This window comes from Mixophyes fleayi, chromosome 6 (genome assembly GCF_038048845.1).
Source record: "Mixophyes fleayi isolate aMixFle1 chromosome 6, aMixFle1.hap1, whole genome shotgun sequence".
NCBI classification, from domain to species: Eukaryota; Metazoa; Chordata; class Amphibia; order Anura; family Limnodynastidae; genus Mixophyes; species Mixophyes fleayi.
Genome location: NC_134407.1, coordinates 60,048,728 through 60,075,146, shown reverse-complemented (window position 1 = coordinate 60,075,146; position 26,419 = coordinate 60,048,728). Strand labels below are relative to the sequence as shown.

Below are 26,419 nucleotides of genomic sequence, written 5' to 3'. Positions count from 1 at the left end.
TTCACTCTCCCCCAAATTTCAGACCCTCAAATGCTCACTCAAAACTCACCTTTTCAAGCTTGCCTATCCTACCACCACCTCTTCCTCATCTACCATCTCTTTTTTCTCCCAGTTGGTCCTACCACCCCTCCCTCTAGAATGCAAGCTCTTGTGGGCAGGGTCCTCTTTAGCTATTGTCCCACATCTGTCTACTGTCCGACTCCCTTGTATGTCCTGTCATGTATTTTAGTGCACTCTGGGAAAGTCCTCATAGCATTACTCACACTCACCTGTGCCACTTATATGTATTACCTCATATATTTGCTAATTGGTTATAAATAACAAAAAAGTCTACAAGAGACTTGCCTCAAGAACTGTAACAAAAGGCCATTACATCTCCAAAAACGGTGTTTTATCTGTTCTATTAGTAAAGCAACTACTTGTGCTGCATATAAGATGTTCCAAAAATGAAACGCTTCTAGTCAATCGTTAATGTGTTTCACGGTTCAAGACCATATTCTCAATTTACTTTATATTTCCACTGCACTTAGTTTCTTATGACATGTGAAGTAAACAAAAGGAGTGCAGCATCTACTATGCAGAACAATTACATTACATGCTTTAAAATAATGGGCTGTGTCTTGTAGCGAATGCAAAAAAATTGAAAATTAAAATAGGTAAGATTCCTTAAAAATGTTTTAATGGTCGCTACCAAATGGTAAAGTATGTTACACAGTGTTGTGTTACTCCTCTGTGCAAGCTATGAACAAACTCTGGGGTTGCCTCTCTTTTGGGTCCTGACTATGCCCCACAATGCTGTCCTATTTATCCCCTGCCACTAAGTCACACTCCCACGTTGTGAGAGGATTACACACCTCAATAAGATTTGTACAAGGAGGTATATTTATGAAGCTGCGGGTTTGAAAAAGTGGAGATGTTGCCTATAGCAACCAATCAGATTCTAGCTGTCATTTTGTAGAATGTACTAAATTAATAACTAGAATCTGATTGGTTGCTATAGACAACATCTCCACTTTTTCAAATCCGCAGCTTGAAAAATTTACCCCCTGGAGCGCTCTGGCAGAAGGTAAAGGCATGATTTGGAAGGGAAAACAAATCATTTTAGAATTAGGACTTCCTTAAATGTTTTTATCTTTGTTTTATTGATAATGAATCTCAACACTGGCTCACTGTGTCTTTACAAGAGTATTGCACAACCATCAGGTCTCGTTTATGGATATACAGTATTTTAACTTAATTAATCTGACTACGCTATAAGAGAATTAGAAATAAAATAGCTACTAAATGTTTGGAGTGAAAAGGGCCAAGGCACCGACACTGAAGCTGGACACATGTCCAGATTGGCCAATTCAGCCACACCCTTGAAAAAACTAGAACCACATTCCATCTGGCAAGATTTCTGCTGTTTGAAAGATCTGCCCAACCAAGGTGTCAGATCAGATTATTTTTGGCCATTATTTATGTAGCGCCCGCATATTCCATTGCACTTCACAAATAGCAAATCGCAACAGTGAAGCAGTCTTCAAGGTAGCTCTTGGCTTGTGCTGCTCACTAATTTGTTTTTCTCAACATAATAGGTTGAATAATCAGACAAACCATGATACTACCCTACGAAGGTTAATGATTTAAATAAGGAAGTCACAGGGGGGTATTCAATTGTTTCGTAAGGACTTAAATGCACAGCTGGCAATCTTATTTACAACAAAATTGAGGTTAGAGTTTTAATTAAAAGGGGTGCATTTTTTGTGTAATTTCTCTTTAAAACTATTTTTCAATTGCCAACTTAATATTCTATTTAATCTATTGCTTTGCCCCTGGTTTAAATGTATTTGGAATGAGTTTCTGTGAATCTCAGAACACTTGGCAGATGGAATGCAGGGTTTCCCCTAGCAACCTAGGAATCAGCACTACCAGACTAATGAATATACTTTTAATTTTAGTAAACTGCTTGATGGATGAAATCCATAATACTCATTTAAATCAGATTGCTTCTGTAAGTGGAAAGCACCCTCAAGATTTGGTATGAAGTTTTTACTACGTGGGAGACTTACAATCACAGCTTGCGTGCACTGCCGGCTCTCCAGTACTGTGTAGCCAGGCAAGATACATCTTGATATTTTAATTAAGGCTGCATGATATTTCAAAATAAGTCACCACTTCTGGTACCATCAGCTGCAGTCTGTCTCACACAAAGGCAGAATGTAATGTGGAAATATGTAGTTTAGTTTTGTATTACATTGTAGAACTTATATTGCCTACATGATCATCTGTACAGATATAAAGCATAGAAGAGAAGGAGTGAATACAACAATTAGTAACAAGATGTACCAATCTGACCAGTGCAAGAGATACTGGAGGTCATTAAGAAATTAGGAAATGCAGTGCAAAAGCAGCTTCTTGTGCATAGTCAGGCATCTTGTTTTACAAAACTCCAGAAGATTTCAGTTTGTGCAGCAAGATAATTATAATGAGTACGTTTCAGGTGGGGTCTTGGTTCTGCCCAATTTCCATGTCAGTAGGCCACACCCTTTTTCACTGTTTCAAACCAAGTTGGTTTAACCGAAATAGCTTCCCCCCCCCCCTGTATAAACAAAGTGAATAGACATCTGTTCTGATAGATGCATGATATTTGATTCAGGATCATCTTAATACTACACTTTGTGACTACTGTATTGTAATGTTCCTTGTAGTATATAGATTGACATAATGTATTACCACTATTGATATTAGGTACCTCTAAATGATGTGGACTAAGATGCCTATTCACTTTGATTATACACCATTTACAGAGCCAGATTAGGCTATATCAGTGGATCGCAAACTTTCAGTTCGAGGCACCCTTAGGGTCTCTAATTTTTTCAAGGCACCCCTAAGCCAAAATAGTTACCAAGTTGGGCCCTGGCCGTGGCACCCCTGTGAGCTCGCCACGGCACCCCAGGGATCCACGGAACACAGTTTGGGAACCACTGGGCTATATGTTTGTGCTTAAGTGAAACAGATTAGTGCACCTTAATTATGCATGGAACACACCTGCAGCATCTGAACTGCAACCAGTCAGCCACTGACTTCCACCGGGCAATGGCTATATCAAGGTCCATTTGGACTGTAGTTTTCATGTATCCCTGATGAAGCCCATTTTTCGGCCGAAGCGCGTAACTATTCATCTTCAACTTTAAGAACTTGTTTCTCACCAACAGCTGCTCTGACAGCCTATGGTGCAGATGGGCAGAATTAGAACCGCTTCAAAAATGAGACTACCACATGCGGAACACCATAACATCACTGAACGGAGGAGGGCTCCCATCTGGAGGCGGGAGAGCGCTCTGCCCAGTAAAGGGGGGGGGGGGGACTGGAACAAATCTATAGACACGGAAAACATCCCTTGCAGTGGAGTAAGTTGCTTCCTCACCCACCCAGCCTGCTACAGGCTGCCACTGCCACCAATTGTGTTTTTAACGTTGTGCTACACAGACGTCACTCATGTATATACTGAAGCTTTACATATTTACCTACATATGGAACACTAAAGAAACGGCTATACAGTTTGTTTCACAATCGAATTAAGACTTGTCTATCTATACATTGATCAGGATCTTTAGATTTTGAGATTCATCTCATCAGGCAGATCCCTAAGTAAGGACCATTACGAGCCCCTACATACTATATGCCAACTCTAGAGGGACTTATATTTGCTAACCTTTTCAGCCATAGCAGTAAGAGCTTACGAATTTGGCATACAAATTAAAAAAAATGTTATTTGCATACTTGTATAACATACTCAATATTAAGTCACTACTGATTTATTATTGAAAGTCATTGTATGAGGATTCCTATTTTTCTCAGTGCACCGAGTATCATTTGTTTTGTTTGATATGAATTTCCAAAAATATACATTTTTTTTTATCCTTGACATAAGATTTTGTTTCACGTTGTTTTCTAGCACAGCATATAGGAATACAGAGGACAATACAGGCGCCTTGGGACTCCAGAGTTTTACTTTGGTTTATTTTGTATGATCCCTACACACTCCCATCCTCTCACATAAGCTCCGGGGAAGTGCAGATACCTACCATTCTATAGTTTCTATATGTAATACACATGCTCTACCACTAGGAGCACTTACTAGATCCACATTACATCACTAATGTAGGAAACACCAGTGATGTCACAGAAGGATTTGACGCACAGGTAGTGTGTCCAAGAGGACAGCTAACTGCGATTTACATGTGAACTGGCTGCCTCCTGGCCAATTGTCATTGACATCAGCTGTGTGTGGGACAGGAGGCCATGACATGTTTCTACTACTAAAAGGCTTAAATAATGTCACATTACAGCAAGTGTGCAAATTGTCAAAACTGAACACTGCAGACGAGCCTTTCACAGCCGCCATCTACTCAGCTTTGACATTCTACCTTTATTATTTTGCAGTCACAAACCTTCCCCCCCAAGAGATGCCCCTCTGGATTTCTCCTTGACAGTCAAGTTTTGGGATGTCCTGTGCAGTTTCACAATCCCGAAAGATATACAAATAAAAACTAAAAACCAGGAAAAGCATCAGGTGCAGAGAGAACGCCTAATAGTTGGATAGAAGCGTGATCAGGCTCCATTAGGTTCGTGAAAAAGGTGGCAACCAATTTATCTGGTTAGCTGCATCAAACAGTGATTATTACATGTTGACAATATCCACTAAGCCCTTGTAAAAACAGTAGTTTCTTGAAATGATTTATGGTCACTGACACTTCAGCTCATTTGTGCATATTTACACTTGTTGTAGAGTGGATGTTTTGCATTTTGATATCGACTGTCCATAGAGCTAAAAGCAGGCTGTTTGTACAAACCTATTACTCTATTCATATATTGTCAACATACTACGCAGCACTGTACAGTGGATTCTAAGATCTAATTTGTCCATCAGACACATGAATAAACCGACATGAGGCAATTTAGTCAGAAGCCTAATTAACCTAGCAGTATGGTTTTGGACTTCGGGAACTACCTACAGGGACACAGGGAGAACATACAAAGTCCATACAGCACACTGGTAGGATACAAACCAAAAGCTCCACTGTGGTCATTACAAAGTCTCCCATGATCCTTTGTCGCCGTACCTGCAATACTGTTGTCAGCCCATGTGCTACATAACACATACATCTCCTTTTCCCTGAAACCTGCAAGTCTTAAATACAAAGAGAGTACGATCTGGTCATTACCAGGGCAAACTGCATGTTGAGTTTCATCTGCTCTGCTAAGACTGTGACGTTGTGGAACAAGTGAGGCTGCATGTGGCTCCACATATGGGGGAACCACCAGAATTCCTTCCTGTGCATGAGCAGCATGTCATCTCCTTCATCCTCCTCATCTGTGCCTGGAGAGAGAGGATAGCGGTAAGTAGAATCACATAATGACACATTCTCAGCATACACACTACAGAGGATGTCCGTCTAATGTCCATGTAATAAGCAGAGGGCAGGTGACAGATACTGAGATGCGGTCAGAATGATGTTGCGACACAAGATATTAGACTGATTCTAGACGTTTCAATAGGTACAACTACACCCAAGCTGTTTTGCTTCCTTCACTGTGTGAAGAGCCAGAGCCTACTCACCACCACTGGGCCGATTCTCAAGCATTGGCACGAAACCTGCTCTCTGCTGATTGGCAAGTATAGGTAAACACCATCTACTGACTGGCAATGCAAGAGCTTTGATGATACAACTCTACTTAAATGGAAAATCACTGCATTTATTGTAGAAAAAGCACATTTTGTTGTATACAATCAGACCTTCCTCAAATGTCTTAAAATCTAATAATCAGGCTGTTTAACCACTGAACTACAGGAATGTAAGTGATCATCCGGTTCCTCTAAGGTGTAGTCTAGTATTTAACCTGCACACTAGTAGTCTGCCTCCATCTCCAACAGACCATAATGCAGTGATTCACAGCCTAGAAGCAGGGAGATACGCTTTAGTCATTAGTAGTCTTTTGTACGCTTTACCAGAGCATAATGCATAACTAATATTTGATAGATCATATATATATTATATCCTGTGCTTGCCCATGAGTGGTTTGGGTGGATGAACTACTGGAAAGCGTACAAACAGGGTGAACCAATGCATGCCAAGAGCGTGCCCATTTCTGTTGGTCTGGACAGCATGAGCGGGTCTCCAAAAGGTACCAGTATAGATCTTCTTGAAGTATTTGTCTGTCACCCATCCAGAGCCAAAACTTATTAAACCGTTAGCACCTGGGACGAGAAACAAGAATTCCACCCCCCTAACCCCCCCAGTCCTCGATTTTAACCAAATGAACCTAAAATATTCATAAACTGTGCCCACCTTCAGCTTTATGCCCTGGGCGGTTGACCCTTTCGCACAGCCCTAGCGATGGCCCTGCTCCCATATCCTTAGCTGACAACCTAATCCCAATGCCTGAAGCATTCAAGGGAAATACTTTAAGAACAGACTAAGCAGACAATCTAGTTGTTGAAAAAATAAAAAACTGTGGAACTTGCTGCCATAAACTTTGTGAAGAAATAAGATCAAAGCCAATTCTTCTGAAAAATTACTGATGGTATCTAACGTTTTCCCTCGAAGCCCTTCTAATGAAGGGTGTACATCCTGCTAGCTCCTGAATTCTACTTCCTTTTGTAAGGCCTAATATTCATTTTAATATGGATATATGTTGTACAGATCCACTCTGTACATGTATCGTGTTCTGTGCAAGAGAAACGGTTGTGTCACACAATGGTCACTTGTGGCGAGTTGAAATCTTTTTCTCTGACAAGCTGCAACTTAACCACTTCCCCACAGACTTCATTTCCACTGAACTGGGCTTTAAGAAATTCTCAGGCATTACATGATGTAAAAAAATGCAACAATAATTCGGGTGCTTGCTTAAAGTATTAGTTGCTGAAAAATCTGGGAAATCACTGTACCTGTGTGGTAGAACTTCCCAGAGAAACCCAAATTGAAGGTGAAATTCGGTACCAGGGTTCTTAGCTTACTCTGAGTGTTCAGTAAGGCCTGAAAGAAAAGAAAAAAAAAAAGTGAGCTTTACCAAGAGCAGTCGAAACATCCCTGGACATTTGTTAAATGGTCAATTTACCACAATTTGACACCTAGAAATAAAAACCACAATCCAGATCTGGTTAGTTACATTATTGCACTCAGTTTCCAGAGTAACATATCACTTTGGAGATGTACCTAGTAAGACAGGAATTGATGACAGTTTTGCTAGATAAGGGTATTTGGTTCCTGTAGAATATTAATCCTGAAAGGACCTGCTCTTCAGTGTCCTTCTAAGCATTGAAGTTTGCTAAAATTTACTCATCCAACTTTAAAAACAGAAAAAAGAAAAAAAAAAATTATAAAAAAACACCTTTAAAGATGTAGCGAATGACATCACCAAGGAGGAATGCTACAAAGCCAACAAAGTAAATTGTTATTTGATTTCACTAAAAGCAAGACAACAGATGGAGGTGTTGGGAAGAAACTTTACAAAGCTGAAATGAATCTCCAAAGAGCAAATGAGATCATAAAACTGCAGCAGTTTAAATGCCTGACAAAACAAGGTTAATAAACTTATGATGCAGTTCTCCAAATATGAAAATCCATTAGAATTTGCACCAATAGCATAAAACAGAAGGCATTTACATATATCTGCTAAAATGGCATTGCTTCACTAAACAAAATAAATGGGGATTTATTCTTTATTTAAAGGCAAATCATTCTTTATATGTTCAGAAGCAGTGGTTTATAGCACAGATACAGACAAATATGTAGAGCATGAAGTCCAATTTATATACAGTGTTTAGAATCTCTGATCAGTGCAGGATATGGAACAATGATGCCCATGGTTTAGGACTTGTAGAATAAGTATAGAATAACCATTACGCGGTTCTGGAAGCCAAGTTGGCCTACAGGGGCCAAGGAATGAATTGCATGTCTCTACCTACAATTTCTTAAAGGATTAAATTCCTCAATTTCGTTATCAGAGGAAATGGTATTTTATAGCAGGCATATGTAAATAATGACAGCAGTAACCTTCTTATTACAGAGGAGGGTTTTTCAATTCCTTTTAACCCAACCCATTCTAACCGTAATCTTTGTTCTATAGCGTTCCATTACAAGACAAACGATGTAGAAGCCAATGTTCCATAGTTTGCATGGATTAGAATCAATAAGCCAGAAACTGGTGTATAAAAGTATGAATATATACAGCCAAATATGCCCATATGTGCTATAAACCAGGGTGTATGGTTGGACTACAGGGAAATGTAGGAAACCATTTGCATGTAAATACTTTCGGTTTAAAAAAAGATTGCTGTCGTTTATTTACAATGTAGGGCTTTTCAGTTTCCTTTCATCCACCCCTCCCTAACCCCACAATTATTCTACATTAAGTTAAACTTACACATGTGGCTTCATACATTTTAAAGAAAGACACATTGTAAAACAGGGGTGGCCAACCAGACAGAGACCAAGAGCCAAAAAAATATCTATAGGTTCTGCACAGAGCCAACTTTACCTTTTATGTGTGCGTATATACATATACCCAGTATAAATATGCACATACATACCGTACACATACATTGAAGAAACTATAACAATTTACAATAACTTGCTAAGCAAAAAAAAATAAAAATATATCCAACACATTGCCAAAATGTTCATAATAATCATAAAATACTTCCCACATGGCACTAGATCTCACCACATACCCCTTAAATACCATCAGACCTCCCCGCATGCAATCAGATCTACCCCAATTCACCATACATGCCATCAGACCTTCCCATATACTCCATACATGCCAATAACACATTCCATCATATCTCCCCAAATGCCATCACATCTCCCTGCATGCCCATCAGCCTCTTCACATGCTGTCAGATCTCACATGCCCCTTACGTGCTTGCAGCGAGGTAGGATGAGCATGCTACACTCTGCTCTCCTCCTTCCATGATTAGATTGTCTGCAACACTGGGGCCTCTCTGCATTGTTCAGAGGAGGTCACAAGATGTGGCTGCTCTCGGTCAGTCTAGCAGCTGAATAGTTTCCAATCTACCCCTGCCGGCTCCTGGACAACTATACTTTAATGATGCTTCTGGCCAGGAGCCACGTTTCAAATCTCAAAGAACCACATGTGGCTCTGGAGCCACAGTTTGCCCACCGCTGTTCTAAAATATGGTACATAAAAACAATATATGTATGTGAATCAAATAAATAAGACTACACTTTTGCGTTGGGGATCTAAACTTTCTATTCTGAAGCAGCAGCAGTGAAACTGGTAAACCACAAAAAGGTACACAAGTCTATAAGCAGTACTTCAATTCTGTCTAGTGTATAGGAATGTTTACATAGTTTTTCACACTGGTATAATTAGGTTTCCTTGTTACTTCCAGCTCAGCAGTACAGAAACACAATATAGGTATTTAAGCATATGACAAGAATCCCATTTACCTGCCATATTCTAAGCCATGCTAGAGTAATCTCACAAGAGCCAGTGCTCATCACAGAAGGGGCTGCTGGGAATGCTCTGTTGCTTGCGAACATGTGCAGACACAGCTTTTCCAAGGCTGGAGATAAACGTTCTTGTGATGAATTCTCCATCTAGGTTACATTCAAAATGGCTCTGCTCTTTGGGGTTCAGGATTCCCAGTTTTATACGCTATTTACAGTTACAGTACAGAAGACTTGATGGTGGAAAATTAGAACACTTGTATTACATAGAAGTGCCACACATCTGACCTCCACGCTATATACAATGAAAAAAGGGGGAGGGGCAGGCACAAAAAACAAAACAAAACTTGCAATAGGGATTACTGGTTCCTATGGTGAACACAGACTATTCACACAAACAATTCTAAAGAACATAGGATGGACCACAGTTGAAAGAAATTAGTGCACGTGGTGTCCATGCTCAATATGACATTTCTCTATTGGGATCCATGGCCCCTATTGTAACTTTGACTGTGTTCACTCCAAATTATGAGAGGGGCAATGCTCAGGCCAGTAGCAAGAGAGAATACATAGCCTAAACTCACCTTAAGTATATATTTTTGCATGCCCACTGTACAGCCAGTAAGCAGTACAACACACCACAGATGACATGACATTTGTCGCAAAATAAGCACACAAAAAAAAACAATGCCATAAAGGGTAGCGCTTCCCACTAACTCAGAGCCGAATTATCATGCAGTGACCTAAGCATGTTAGTATTTACCAGCCACTGGCCCAGCAACAAACAACGGAGTCAAAGATATCTGCATTATAACAAACACCTAGGGGTAAATGTATCATAGTGCGGGTTGTACAAGTTTCCGGAAATCGGCGAGATGACAGCTTAAATTTAAAGCGGCGCTGCCTTGTAAAAGGAAACTTCCCTTTACAAGGCAGCGCCTCTTTAAATTTAAGCTGTCATCTTGCCGATTTCAGGCACCTTGTACGACCCGCACTATGATACATTTACCCCCTAGGCTACAATCTTTGTGAATTTCTTCCCCCAGAGTATTTTGCAACACATCATTGCTAGGCTTAGCCATAATTTGTTTTGGTACAGTGGATGGTAAGTAAACCTCCCTAGTACTCTTTACTATGAAGAGTTTTCAAAAACGTAAAAATTGTCAAGTGGTCAATATTTCAACACTCTTCTCAATGAACAAAAAAAATTTCCCCCCAAAAAGAAAAAAGTTTCCACTAGTCTAATACAGGGAAATAGATTTCTCTCTTTAACAAATTTCTCATGTGGCCATAAATTTTGAAATAGTTAACTTACAAGAGTCCATGTCCACTTAAAGCCAAATACATTACACTATTTACCAAAAGTTTGAGATATGTGGTGTTTTCACCAATAGTAGAAGGGCAGCCTATAAAAGGTTATCTAACACATTCTTTTGGAAGGAGTCTGCCTTAAAATTGGTTCAATCCCAATTAAAGGATTTCATACATCAAACACATCGCTAAGGAAACCCTTATTCTAAGGTCATGTCTTATGAGGTAGCTAAACCTTTCTTGAAGTAATGAGTCACCATAGCAATCCTGTTTGCTATTCTGTAACTAGAGAGAAACATAAATTCTCCTTCCCTTCACGGTTCCAGCCAAGAGAAACACTTCTGTGCCAATACCAACCGCATCAGCCGCTCTTATATCACAAGCAGTTAGTCTCAAACGTAGGCTGCCCAAGTGTGTCACATACAGTAACAAACCAAAGCCATACAACACTACAAACTATTAGTAGTGGTAGAAGCTGGAAAGTGGGTGCAGTCCTGTGCATGAGAGACCAGGAGGGGGAAGGTGTGAAGGCCATGCCATGAAAGGCCAGGACCTGGAGGGGGCTGAATGAAGGCCAGGAGCTGGGGGCAATGAATGCCAGGGCTTGAGAGATCAGGAGCTGGAGATAAATACATTCCTGTTCTGGAGACCAGGAGCTGGGGGCAATTCAGACTTGTGCGAGACTCATTTGGCTGGATCTCTCCCCCAGCTTCAAAAGCGCTAAGGGAGCAAGACTAGAGTTAGTGATATGTAATTTTGCACAGAAACACTATAAAGATTGAAAACAAAAACAAGACAAGTCTTCTGTTCAAGTAAAATATATTAGTACATTTAAAGACGACTAATGTTATATATTTTAGGCAATTCATTCTGCCAAGTATATTTAAGTAAAGAGAAGCTGAAGCGCACAGAGAGGAACCTTTAAAATTGCCATAAGCACGTAGAAAGCCAACACACTGTTTTATTATTTTCAAAAGTAGAGAGGTGAAAAAAAAAATCAAAGATTTCTCAATGGGCATCATTGATCCAGAAGCTTGAGTGTAGAAAATGGGCTGCAGAAAAAACCTTTCCTACAGAGAGCAAAATGTGGCCTGTGGAGGAGAAGCAGCAGGCAGCTTATGTGTTGTTCAGATAGAATGGTATGGAAAATAACTGCAGAAGGAAAGGACAGCACTGCTGCGTCCACTCCTCCCACCACATACAGGATACTCTCCTCTGTGACACTTGTACAAGGTAAATAGAACAAGAAAGCAGCCACTTCCAAGGTTGAAATCAGGATGACAAAACACTGTCCTAATTACTGAATAATTCAAGTTTTTATCAACCATTAGTCAGCATTGCCCACTCTCTAGCAATAGTGACCTGCAAAGCACTATTTTGATCGTAAAAAGCTAACCCTGTGCTTAGCCAACTAATTTAAAAGCCATTTGTGCTCCTTTGTAAGCACAAATGTACATCTTGGTGAGTGGATGGATACAGCTTTTAAGTCTTATTTTACTTTGAGAATCAATAAAAGACATGCCTAAAATCAGTGTTATTTGGTGGTGCCGGATGCAAGTTGTCCTTTAAGCTTACACTGCACCTACAGTGTGGAGGCAGCCATTGTCAGTACTGAGGCATGAGGCACTGACTGTATGTTGGCAGCAGGTGCACTTTAACAGCATTATAAGCAGATTGAGCCTCATTCATGACATGAGAGGCTGCAAGTACCAAAACCCAACATTATAAACATTACTACAATAAACACACCAACATCTGAGTAGCTATTGGCAATCGTTTGGCTGCTGCATTTATGAAGAATTAAAAAGCAAAATCTTAGCCAAGATCAACCACCACTAATGATAAACAGGCCACCAAATTTACTATGTGACACAGCCCAATAAAATAATTGAGTAACAGCAGAAGGGAGTGGGGGCACTCACAGATAGCATTGTGCAGCCACATCATCATAGAGCCACTGAACTGGAACAGCTAGACAACTACGGGATGAATCGATCACCACACAAAAAAAAAGGTTGGAGTGCCATTAGTGCCAATGTGATTTTTATGTGGGTTTAGCTCTATTCATCATCATACAAAACCAGGCAACAATATACCCCACTACACCCCAAATACACACATAGAAAGTCAGGACTCATGAACACAATTAGGATCCGTTGTGTTAATTATCCCCTTCCTTCTACCTCAGACACGGATGCTGGTCTGCCAAAGGAAATCAAAACAAACAAAAAGAAAAACAAAATCAGGTCACACTATTGGAAAAAATGGGCATAACTGCACAGGTCTCAACCAATGTGCAGCATAAACACACCGAGCAGTAACAGGCCTTGAATGAGCATAATAGCATTCTGGTGCATTAGCTCTAAATTAACTTTTCTCAACTGCATTACTCAAAGACCGCAAATCACTATTCCCCCAGCCAACAGGACATGTGAGGATGTCCATAAGTGGGAAAAGAGGGGATAATTACTAACACAGTAGGAATGAATAACTTGTACATGTTATAAAACCTGTGGGCAGCAGGTGGGCATAGTGGTTAGCACTGGGGTCTTGATGTCATTTCCTGTACCAGGGCCCAGTCTGTGTTTCGAGTTTGTATGTTCTCCCTGTGTTTGTTTCCTCCCCACACTCCAAAAACATACTAGTAGGTTAATTTACGGATGGCTAGAGTCTGCGCTTTACACGCATGAAAAATAGTGTTGGAACATCTGTTTATTAAGATATACAAGGTAAGCCTGGAAAGAGTTCTAAAAAAAATAAAAAATAATAATAATCAGTGCAAGTGTCAAAGATGCCGTTGTGGTTAATTCACCACATTTCACACAACTCAGATGAAGTTTGTTCTTGAATCAAACTGCTTGTTGTGTGAACAACAGGAAGAGATTTTACATCTCTCGACAAGGACCAGGTGCGCTCCTGTCCTGTGGAAACTGCACGGTACACAATGCTGCTAATTCCTCCAGCTACACAAAGGGACACCGGGAGCCTTGTGATTGAAGACGCAATCTAGTCAGACTTGGTGATGTGCTGTAATACTTCTACCTAGTGCAGTCAGAATGGGAACCTGTCAGGCGTTTACTGCGCCTCTTATCCACTGGTTTGAAGATTGTTTTGAAGACGGCAGACAGAATGCAGAGTGGGGGGGGGGGGGGGGACCAGGCTAAGGGGGTTTAACAGCTTTGTGCACCAATGAAGATTTAGAGATTGCCTTGCGTTTCCATGACAGCACATCTGTCAGATGATAAGGCCCAAAGACGACCATAAGGCTGAGTAATCTAACGCTGGAGAAGAGAGACTAGAAAGGAGACGATTTAGAGCATGAAGAATAAGAATGAGCTATGAAGTGCCCACTTCGCACAAGCCGTCTACTTCATCTCTACAAAGCCTGAGGGACACAAACTTTCCATGCCAATATAAAGGCAAAATGCACTCCATTTATTAAAAAAAAGTTGTATTGCCACTATTATAATGCTTTTATAAACCTTTTGTGAAAAATAAACATGCAGAGAAATAAACTGAAGTGGAATCTGCAAAACTAGATAGACTATTACGTGAAGTCCTTTAACACAGGCATGTAGTGCATCCCAAACACCCCACTTTGAAAGGACAGCATATAAAATAAAGGTTTTTAATTATATGGATCCATGGGGGTTTACATATAGATACACAATTTCAACTACAGGTCTGCCATGTAACTCTTCTGGGGGCAGATACAGTCTACTATACTTTCCAACAACAGGTGAGATGCTCTGGACCACATGTTACAGTATATTGAGTGTAGAACATTATGCACTTAGTGGGGTATACAATTGTGAGCGAGATCGGTGAAATACTTGCGCTCAAAAAAATATTACCGTTAATACGGTAATTACTCGCTGAATTTCAGCTCGCAGCTCCCTTAAGAAATTACCGTATTAACGGTATTTACGCGCAATATTACCGTATTAATGGTAATATTTTTCGAGCGCGAGTATTTTAGCGATCTCGCTAACAATTGAATAGCCCCTTAGAATGCTATAGCAAATGGGAAAATATTACATTTATGATGAGGTTTAAGATTTTAGCTATTTTCTCTACACTTTTATCCTTTTATAATGTCCATGCATTTTCAAATGTGTGTGAGCTACTAGAAGACCGGTTTACATATATATTTATTGTACTTTACACCTTTAAAATGTAAAGTTATACTCAAAAATGTTAAACATAGAAAGAAAAAGAAAAATGTAAACAGTAAAAATCCCTAATCACCTGCGTGAGGCATGTTTGGATCTGCTACTGGGTGGGGAAGAGAGGAAATGAACATACATCCAGGTGCTGTATGTTGCGTGCAACAACGCAACTATCAGCACGTGCACGGCATATGTACTGCAGCTCATTTGCTGTATTTTGTTTTCCCAGCTCAGAATAATATTATTAATAATAACAACAATCGATGTAAGAAGAATATTGGGGAAATTAAATAGGATTCAGAAGAGGGGGAAATGTGCAACAGTTACTCCATTCCTGCCCAAAACTGTCATTTTCAAGCTACAGGATGAACTAATCTTGCACGTAAAGTAAGTAACCTCATAATATAAACGTGTGGTGTGGCTTTGCTTCCTTTTAACCTTGCTATTACAGGCAAAATCACAAAAAATAAAAAAAATGCAAAGTAGTAAAACCAGTCTTGTAAATCTTTAATTTTCTACATTTTTGACAGAAAGCAGCTTAAAAAAACTGCACCCAAATGACAGTCTTACAATTTATCTCTGGGATCATATTTTCAGCTGAGTGAAATCCAAACGGATAACAAGAAGGTGTAATCCAAAAAAAAAAAAAAAAAAGCTTGGTGGGCAATCAGATGCACATCACACAGGGAGGCTCAGACATAGACGATACATTGAGCCGGCTGACAAGCTGTCATACAGATACCCCGCTGACAGACCCACTCCTCCACCCTAAATCCTCACACCAGACAGCGCAATGAATAGCAGATTCCACACCTCGCCTGTACATAGAACACAGATATGGATACCTCCTGTGGATATATCCCCCGTCCTCCAGCTCTCGGAGACCATGAAGATGAGGGAGTGGCAAGAGAAGCAAAAAAAAAAAAAAGTCCTTGAAATGACATGAAAGGAGCAGTCCTCTCAGGGCATCCAAACTTCACGCCGGAGGAAAATTAAAATCCTTCTTATGTGCAAATCCTGTCGGGTCTGAAGTCCAATCCATTTAGTTATGTGCTAATTGTTCCCACTTATTACTACTCACTAATTCTTTGCATTTATTCTATGAAAGTTTGTTTTAGGTTACTTAAAAGAAATGACACAAACTTAACCAATCTGATGCCAGATTATGGAAAAAATCAACATTATATACAATACAATACATACCAACCTATCACAGCTGATACTAACAAACAACCATTTTTGACCTCATGGTGAAGACATCTGTTATATCATGAAAAATGCTAAAGAATGCCCAGAGGACCAAACAAAATGCAAGTTACTGAGGTGTAAAAGTGTAAATCTCACGTGATTCCAAAGAACACAAAGGTTGACAGATTTTAACTTGAGCAGTACAATCCTCACAGTGTAGAAACTACATGTTTTCCAGGAGAAGCATTTACATACTGACCTCCGACTAATAATATTGGGGTTAAGCTGCATTGATAGCTTATTTGTTAGAAGAAAAATCAATTAGGACAACTCAAATGCTGGATGTTAAAAGGTTCACTCCAGCTAAGTGTTCAATAAAAAAAAAAAGCCCTCCCTTTCTCATCCAAATCACAGACGGTAATGTGCAATTATCCAGTAGCCTTCCATTTATGCCAAAATTATTGATGTAAGATATTTCACATTGGGGAGTTTTAAAAGGTGCAGCTATAGCCATTTTATGGCCAACTCCAGCACTCAGCTGCTATACAATGCGTCTAGCTGACAGTTTCCACTGTAGCTATACAATTCCCAGACATAAAAGGAAAAGGGGGAAGCAGAAGGTCTGTTCTATATATTGGGAAGCTATGGATACTTATTACATAATCTATACCTAGTGCAGTGCTTGATGGTGCGATAGCCTTCAATCCACCAAGTGAAAAGATCAGCATAAATACTGAAAAAAAAAATATATATATCTAAAAAACAAACCATGTCTAAGATAAAAATAATTCCAAACAGAATAGCTGACCAAGCTTAGTGGGTGTCATGTGACATTCCTGTATATGGGATACTTAAAGGAACGCTAAATCCCGATTTTCAGGTATGAGCTATCAAGATAAAATACATTGCCAAATCTTAACCTGACCTTACACTGCAGTTGTGTTAAAAAGTAAAGTGTTACCTCCACACTCCATTATAGACCGCTGTAACCCATCCCACATCTTTAGGCAAGTGTCCAGATGGGATTTCATCTCTGCGATATTAAAAGCCTGTGTTTGAATCAGCCAATCCAAAAAGTATATGTCTGCAAAGTTTACTAAGTGGTCAGTCACTTTCTGCTGTATAACTAGAGAAGCATCTCCCACCAGAGAGCAAGATCATGGCTGACATTTAATAAAGTATAAATGCACCAGAGATATCTATATATCTATTTTTTTTCAAACTGGATGTATTCATATAACATGAAAGGCCCAGGAGCTTCAAATTACATTACTCTATTTTGCTCTTTAGGCGATTGGACTGGTTAAATATTGTCTAGCAAATTCTTCAATTTCTAACTCACCTACACCAACAGGGGGTGGCTTTGCTAGGGTACGCAGGGGCAGAAATTGGCTGGGCGGCAGGGCAACACAACTGAGTACTCCACTTCTAAGGGATTCAGCAGAATAAGCCCTGCCCCCTACTGGCCAGTGTAATTTACTTCATATTTCCAGAGAGGAGGACCCACACATGGATTGATGAGATTTTGGTGGGTGGGCTAAGGCAGTTCAATATACTCCCTTAGACAACTATTTCAACTATATTTGTGCCAGTATATGTACGCCAGGAACCAATGCCTGTTCTCTGCAGGGTGCCAGATGAGTGATTCCCACTCTCGCTCAGCCTGTGGCTCCCAGGTTGCATTTGCCCTCTTCTTTCCACGTTATGACACTGGACCTGTTGCATGCAGCCCTATCATCACTTATACATAATGACTCAAATCACCGTCTCCCAAAATCGAAATGATCTCCTTAAATAATATGTGCTGCTGTGAACATTCCAATAATCAAACATGGCATTGGTGTGTTCTAGTCAGAACCATTTCAAAACTGGTTACATACCCGATTTGCAGAAGACTAGATATTTTATATAGGGACTGTGTACCTACTTCAAAAGACAATTATAGAATCTGAGGAATCAAAATTGTAATTTGTTGACACACCTATAATCACTGGCAACCAAAATAATCCTTAATCTCAGTGTACACTCACAAGGTTTGTACCACCTTTAACAGTTTTCATGCCACATACAAATTACACAAGCAAAGTGGAGCATTCCCTGTGTCAAAGAAATTGATAGTTTAGAAAACTCAGATTACGACAATCAACTCAAAAGCATGTGAAGAACTCTGAGGGGTCAGTGACGCGCTAACCTACAACCAAAGAACAGGTCACACAATATTCTGTGTTTTAATAATCTTACAATACAATTGTTGTGTTTACCCCCAGTGAAACCTTGCAACAGGATAATGCCAATAATAAAGAGATAATAAGATGGCAATCACATGATTTGGGGGTTCTGGAAGGATAGTTTCCACGATAGAAGCTGAATACTCAGGCTTCTGTAGCTAGGAGATTAGCAGTTAGCTGAACCAGTAAATTAAGTTACAAGGGGTGTCTGCTTGGGATGTCTCTCAATTCTGCCTTCCTTCCTTGAGAAAGATTAAATGTCACACACACATGACTCAGCAGACGAAGTGTCCAGTTTAGATACCTCACGGATATGCAAATTTGAAGTATTCGTAATAATTAATAAGTGAAGTTAAAGGACGCTGTAAGTGTGATCTACACTACGGACAAGAGGTAGTATTGTGGCACTTAGACACAGACAAACATTCATACGGTCACTGATTAAACTAACAGTTTACAAAAAGAATCTATGAGGAGTCATATTCCCCCCTAACATCCCTGTCAGATGGACATGATTTGATCCCAATAGGGGTACATGCAGCAACACCTATATTTTTATATATGACTGCTTCCTTTCAGGAGTCTCCATTATTCTACCTACCCGGGGAAGGGAACGGGAATTATAAATTCTAGTTATCCTTTACACTTTCAGATATTTTATGCAGGTGTTCCCAGTTTAAGATGTGATCAGGGAAGTAAACAAAGCTCAAGCTGACTTACCTCTACATCAGAAACCTTCATCCGTGTTCCTTCTTTGCCAACAAATATATCATCAATGTCAACCAAAACGTATCGGTCGAGCGTGAGGCAGAGTCGCTTGCCGGTTAAGTAGGCAATAGCGTCAACAAAAATGAGTTTGTGCAGCCAAAAGTTAAGGTTGTTACCAAACAGTACCCTTTGGATTCCATCATGAAGTCCCAAGTCCTGCACCACAGTGGCATGAAGTGCTTTGTGTGTAGCAAGATGAGGAATTGATTCAGCAGACTTCGTGCTGGCCAACAATACAGGTTCATATGTGCTGTGGTTAGACTGGAATACTGTCCAGTCATCTCCAGGAAGAGGACCTTGCTCCACTTCATTAGCTCTAGTAACATAAAGAAGTGGAGCGTTGGGGTTAATATGGTAGTCCCTTAATCCCAAATTGGAATGTAGGAAGAGTGGGAAGCCTTTAAGCTGTGCACTCAGTAAGCTATTCTCATTTGCTTTGAAGAAGCCAATGATACCAACCCCATATTCCACACAGTATTTGTCCAGGAGCTCTCGGTTCCAAGCATCTAAATTTACATACTTCAGAATGTTCTCATAAATTATCAGAGCATAACGACCCCGGTCTTTATCGGTCAAAGTTGGCATATCTCCCTTCCCGGGAGCTATTTCTGTCCTGTACCTAAATCGGCCAGATTCCAAGATGGCCACAATCTCCTGTCCGAGTTGAGAGTATATGCTCTCCACAAATACAAGCACCACTGGTTCAGTGCGGGAAGTGTCCACAGATTTGGCTATCCGCCAGCTGGCCTGATGCTGAACCACGATTCTCTGCTGGCTGCTGCAGTCACTAAAAGGTAGAGGAGGGGGCTCCTTGATTTTAGGGCTATTGGTGACATAGTAAGCCAAGAAACACATGGAGGCCAAGCTGAAGGCAATCAATAGCAGAATCAAGCGGTGGAGTTCCAGCTGTCGCATGTGCCGAACAAGTTTCCATAGGTGAATCATGGTGAGGCCAAACAGCCCACCTCCTTACAGGATTCACCTAAACTGCTTGATCACTGTCATCTGACTGCACAATGCCAAAATGTAAAGTCCCTCAGGGGAGCAGCAGCAACAGCACAGTAAAAGGCAATAGAAGTAGGATGCAAAGAGGTGAGATCGCCTCCAGCCTGCCATTTATGTCAGGTTACCATGGCCTCCAATTCCCATTGCTTCTCTGCACTCCGATCTGGGCTCCTTAACAGATTGCCACCACAAGATTACATCCCAATCGACTCTCACATCTCTCCTCCTCGTGTGCTGGCAAGGAGCTGCTTCTGAAGAATGACTCCCTCCCAGAGTCTAATCCAGACGTTTAATCTTCGCCGTCAGGCTGTGTCCTGGAATTGGGCAAAACAAAACATTGTCAAAAAGGCTGTTTGATTGGAAAAACAGAAATAGTTCATTAACCCCTCTGCTACATGATACAAAAGTAATCTCATTATACTTCTTACTTATTATTTGTTCATTACTGGGTAACTAAAATATTCACAGAAACAGTTATTTATGTATTGTTCCATTGTCATCTTTACCATTTTATACTTAAATGTAGTGTCAATAGTTACAGTCCTACTGTAAAGCTGATATAAGAACAAGGATAGCCAGTTCACTCAAATCCTAACCACCCACCTGAAAGTGCTACTATATGTAACTTCAGAATAGTTTTATAAATGAGATCATATTGCTGGGATTACAATTCTCAAGTAGTGACAGGGCATGCTAACAGCTAAAATAATATATGAACTGTGCATGATTTTCCAAATCTTTCATCATCATCATCATCTAGTTATATAGCGCCACTAATTCCGCAGCGCTGTACAGAGAACTCATTCACATCAATCCCTGCCCCACTGAAGCTTAGTCTAGATTCCCTAATATAGACACACAGACACACAGACACACAGACACACAGACACACAGACACACAGACACACAGACACACAGACAGAGAGGGAGAGACTAGGGTCAATTTTGATAGCAGCCAATTAACCTGCCAGTATGTTTTTTAGAGTGTGAGGAAACCGGAGCACCTGGAGGAAACCCACGCAAATACAGGAAGAACATACAAACTCCTCACAGATAAGGCCATGGTCGGGAATCGAACTCATGACCCCAGTGCTGTGAGGCAGAAGTGCTAACCACTAGGCCACTGTGCTGCCCATAATGCCCATCTTTAAGACTAGACTGTAGGTGAAAACACACACCATGAAGTAGAGCGAATCTGAGACTGTATTGTGAATTATTACAATTGTAAGAGTTGCCTACAAACAGTTTAGTAAACCATTTTGTGGGTAGAAATCCTATTAACTCACCAGGATCTAGCAACATTAAATAGGGTACGAGGCCCTGCAGGCACATTTTAAAATGATAACTTCATGAAATGTAACCAAATGATAAGTCCGTGATGGAGCGGGCCAGCTATTCTGTCCGGTGTTTACTGTAATATATGGTCATATCTATGTATGCTAAGGGCCACTTCTGTGGAATTCTGATTTGGATTGTGAGTTTTGCAGCACAAATCTATAAAGCAAAAAATTTAGAATTACAGGGGCTTATGAAGGTGAACATTTATTTCAGATATTTATCTTTACTTCAGAGGCTAATTTATTCAGAATGCACACGTATAACACCACTGCATCAGTCCAGACACAATTGTAATCTGTAGACTGCAGGAAAATTTCCCTTTAGGTCTCAAGTTACACTGGTTTCACTTATACATAATTGATGCACAAGCAAAACCATTACTCATCGCGCACAGAATAGTTTCATCCATATAACACTGGCAAACAAAACTAATCTCAAAATGCTTTAAATACAGATGCATAAATTATAATAAACATTACATGGACACTAAGCTATGATAGAATGTAGTTTATTTTATAAGAACAGATATACCCCAATGTTTAGAGATACACTTTTGAAAGTATTGGCTGGTAACCCACCTCACGTGAAGTAAAATGAAGTCACATGAGGCGTTTGAAGACAAAATGGTGGCTCCCATAATGCAAGTGTTCAAAGAAATACACGGTCTTCTAAAATATATGCCAATATGCTTTGCTGGGCAGGAAGTGTGAAAATAAAATCTATTTACAGATGAGTATATTTTCCATCACTGTCTATACTCTTTACTATATAGGACAAATGTGCGTTACTGGATCCATGTGAACCTTGTTTCTACACAGGTGCTCTGAATTTCCTCACATACCCTTTATATCTGGAGGTCTCTCTTTACCTTGGACAGAAACAAACTATTTCCTGAAAGAAGCAGTGAATAGCTGAACACATGTGGCAGCTGAATCATATCCAAAATGCTCAACATCTGGCTAGAAGCTGCATTAACTCTGCATATGATAAAAAGTTTTGAAGACAAGAGAAAAAAAAAAAAAAAAGTGTTGTATTTTCCAGCCAATGTTTTCTGATTTGCCATCTGCCCAGGAAAATGTGTGTTCAGCAGAATGGCTGGAATGGATTTCCCACACTGCTCGTTGAATGGTGATGTCAGCAGTTGCAGGCAGGCGCCCACTCTGCACTGCTATGGGAGAGGTTGTGATGCGGTGGTGTAATATTTGTGGTGAGAAAACAGGATTCTTTCCCTCTGAAACAAACTTGGAGGAAAGAGCACAGAAAGGGCAGCAGCAAACTCAGTCAAGTGTGTTCCCAAGAAACTGGAAGCTGGGAGTACAATGAGCCCACACAGAGATTGAGACATCAAGTGAAGGGCTCCGAGACCAGAAAGGACTAGGACTTGGTATATAAAACTGTTCACTGTAGATATTCTCACGCAGACATAATTTACCAGTACATTCTAAATCAGTACATCCGTAGATTCTAAACCAGTACAATCACCCAAAAAATACAGTAACTACAACTCACTCCTGGATGATTTCACAGAGTTGTTTCCAAGACACATTACGTTGTGATATCTGTATATGGTTACAGGAGAGCAGAACAGCAGGTTGATTATTAGACTCCAATTGTGAGAGGCAGGATAACCCCATGTAATTTTGCTGGGACAACTCAACTAGCCACTAGGTTCCATAGTAGCACCGCATGTTATGTTTCCGTGTGATGTGCAAGTAATGATCTTTGTGCAGAAACATAAATGTGGTTCCTTAATAGCATTGCGTGTTAACCGAATTGCCTCCCTCCCCCCTTTATGCTTTTGCCAAGACACATTGAATGGCATAATTTCTGTTTAGAGATGTGGACTACGGATACGATGACTATCCTGGTTGGGCTTGAGTGTGTGTAAGTAAACATCTATTCTGTTACTGCCAAATAAAAAAGAAAAAAAGCCCCTCAACATCTGAATTTCATGGAGGTTCTACAGTCTGTTAATTTACCCTTGAGTAGCCATCTAATACCACCCAGCGCACACAAGGCAATCTGCTCTGGAAGAATACAGATCACAAATATACGTTTTTTCAAGAGAATAACTTTTGCAGGTGTGTGATCTTTCACAAACTACTAAATCATTGTGGAACTTTGCAGGTATTGGAATTTTATGGAATAACATGTTGCTGGTGGAGGAAACTAAATAAAAAGTTCAGAAGCCAGTGCTATCCAGACACAGTTATACAACATTATTGTTGGATCAGGAGACTGTCTACTTCAACAGTCTAATCAGATACATCATCCCATATGGGGAGACCTTATCTTACGTACAATACATTTTACAATGTAGATTTTCAACTCACCGAGTCCTCGAATACCTCACTCATTTAAGTTCCCAAATCTCAAAAATGTCTTGCCATTTATCAATTTATAGACCATTCTAAAAACACATAAATCAAGCTCCAAAAAACCTGAATTGATCGAACCTAATAGAAATACTCACTATAATTTTAGTGAATTTTATGTTTCACAGCAAGAATTTATTACCTAATTAACTATTTTATTTGAATATTAAATAATGTTCTTACACTGTAGAACATTTACTGCAGTAGCCAACGCATAGTCCTTTGTACCAGCCAGTATACAATCAACGTAATCAGTGAAACGCTTGAGAGAAAAAAAAAAAAAAAAAACTAACAAGCAAAACCGTGATCATTTTAATTACAGTTTTAAGTATAAAACAGCAAAAATAAAACAAAAACACTAACATGAACATTCTATTGAATAGATTGTTCTGTGCAGATGCTCTTTGTACGATGTAGATCAATTCTTTTTGTCAATCTGTTTACAGAGATGGGGAAAAAAATATCTGTAGAGAAAAGTGGGAGTTGCTTTTTATAATTAAATGCTTTCAGGATTTAGACGTGGCAGGTTACAATTATACTCTGCGTAGCCCACGCATAGCGCCTGAAAAATATTAGCCACAAAAGTTATCTCCAGCTGAGCTACTGCATTTCAGAGCTGACCTGTTAACACAGATGTACAGCCAAGGAAACGCACAGAATTATGCTAGGGCACTACGCCATTATGAATGGCAAGCTTAAGAGCAGGGGTGTCCAACCTTTTAGCTTCCCTGGGCCACATTGGAAGACGACGAGTTGGTTTGGGCCGCACTTAAAATACACTAACGATAGCTGATCATCCAAAAAAACCATAGAAAACATAGTTAACATATTAAACTTACTTGGAAATGAAGTTAGTAAGAGTTAGAAAACCTGTTGCAGAATCATGATTAAAGCAGTAGTCCCATTACCAGCTGCAATTTAACTTACCCGCATCTGCCCCTTAGTGGGGTTCGGGGAATTAAATGCCAAAAACTTTTTTTTTTTCCCTTTCTTTCTGCACCCATGATTCATTTTTTTTATTGACCAGTTTGAAATAGTCACCGATATAGGTAGCATCAGGAGGACTAATAGAAATCTACAGAGATTTAAAGATAGGGTGGTGGGAAAAATGGCTCATGAGGGTAACAGTGGGTGATAATTTCACCCTACTCAGCACTGCACATTTAAAATGGTTTAAAATATTAAAAATACAATTATCTCTTCATATTTATATTAGATACATACAGAGAACACAGCTAGTTCATAATTGCATGGTGCAGAAAGTACAAATTCAGAGTAACAACAAGATACTGGATAATCTTTCACTGCTGCTGCTGCTGATAGTTCGCGCGGGTGACTCCGCTGTGCTGTGCTACGCAATGGATGTCGGGTGTGATGACGTCACCCCCGACATTTACTGCGAGCACCGCACAGAGGAGAAGACCAGGGAGGGAGCCGGAGCGCCAGCTGACGTGACCGCAAGGTAAGCATTTTCTTTTCTTTCTTTTTTTTTTTGCAGGATATTTTTTCCATTAACAGCGCTGCCCTCTTGCCGCAACCGCTGGGCCACATTTACAGGTGGGCTGGGTCGCATGCGGCGCGCGGGCCACGGGTTGGACAACCCTGCTTTAGAGCACTCCTCTCTTTCCGGAAATGCTTTATTAAGACGACACTACTGCTTTGCCAAGTTGCTATGTTTTTGTGCTTTGCATAATACAAAAAATGAAATTGCAGCGCAGTCTGCAATTGGGCGCAACGCCTGACCCACTGACCATTGTGTTAGACCACTGACCGCACAATACAGTAATGTCTTGTCTCCAATAGTTACAAAATGCAATTGCTCTGGCTGGCTGACACCATACAGGAAAGGGGAGTGGGAAATTAGTTTTGTCGGCAACTTAATAGAAAGTAGAAATTGTTTGCTTTTCTATCATATATGCACCGTGCATAAATATATAATATGACAGATTGCAATCAGTGAAATCTACCAGTGAGGCAAGTCTGTAGCCCAGTTTAAGCTGTGGGCACAGCAGCTGTAATCCTGTGAAAAAATACAGCTCATTGACCAACAAGCAGTCCACAATTTACAAATTATTTCCATTTCACCAAATGTACACAATAGTCCATACGGGCTACATTGCATAACTGTGTGTAAAAGAAAGCACGGTGGCTCAGTGGTTAGCACCTCTGTCTCACAGCACGGGGGTCACAAGTTCGATTACCAACCATGGCCTTATCTGTGTGGAGTTTCTATGTTCTCCCCATGTTTGCGTGGGTTTCCTCTGGGTGCTCTGGTTTCCTCAAACACTCCAAAAACATACTAGTATGTTAATTGGTTCTATTAAATGGACATTAGTCTCCCTCTGTCTGTGTGTATGTTAGGGAATTTAGACTGTAAGCGCCAATGGGGCAGGGACTGATGTGAATGAGTTCTTTCTACAGCGCTGCAGAATCAGTGGCGCTATATAAATTGATGATAATGATGAATATACCCAATTTGACTATGCACTGTATATTACATCTGAAATAAACATTAAAATAATCTTAAAGCCAATGACGCACAAAGGTTTCATATCGGGAAGCCTTTCTTAATAAGG

At 40.1% G+C, this 26,419-nt stretch overlaps 1 protein-coding gene and 1 long non-coding RNA gene across 3 annotated transcripts in view; both read right to left on the bottom strand.

Moving 5' to 3' along the window:
• LOC142161237 (uncharacterized) overlaps window positions 1-880 on the bottom strand; it is a 2,912-nt gene extending 2,032 nt beyond the window's left edge. Inside the window, exon 1 of the long non-coding RNA XR_012693371.1 lies at window positions 1-880. This exon is cut by the window's left edge and continues 234 nt beyond it. This is a non-coding gene — a long non-coding RNA (uncharacterized LOC142161237).
• Window positions 1-26,419, bottom strand: part of NDST2 (N-deacetylase and N-sulfotransferase 2) — a 95,470-nt gene that overhangs the window by 21,617 nt on the left and 47,434 nt on the right. For both annotated transcript variants that reach the window (XM_075216681.1, XM_075216680.1), the window contains 3 exons: window positions 19,078-20,444; window positions 6,935-7,022; window positions 5,211-5,365 (listed from right to left, as the gene is read on the bottom strand). In XM_075216681.1, the coding sequence (XP_075072782.1) occupies window positions 5,211-5,365; window positions 6,935-7,022; window positions 19,078-20,070 (1,236 nt within the window). In that variant the 5' untranslated portion in view covers window positions 20,071-20,444. The remainder of the gene's footprint in view (window positions 1-5,210; window positions 5,366-6,934; window positions 7,023-19,077; window positions 20,445-26,419) is intronic.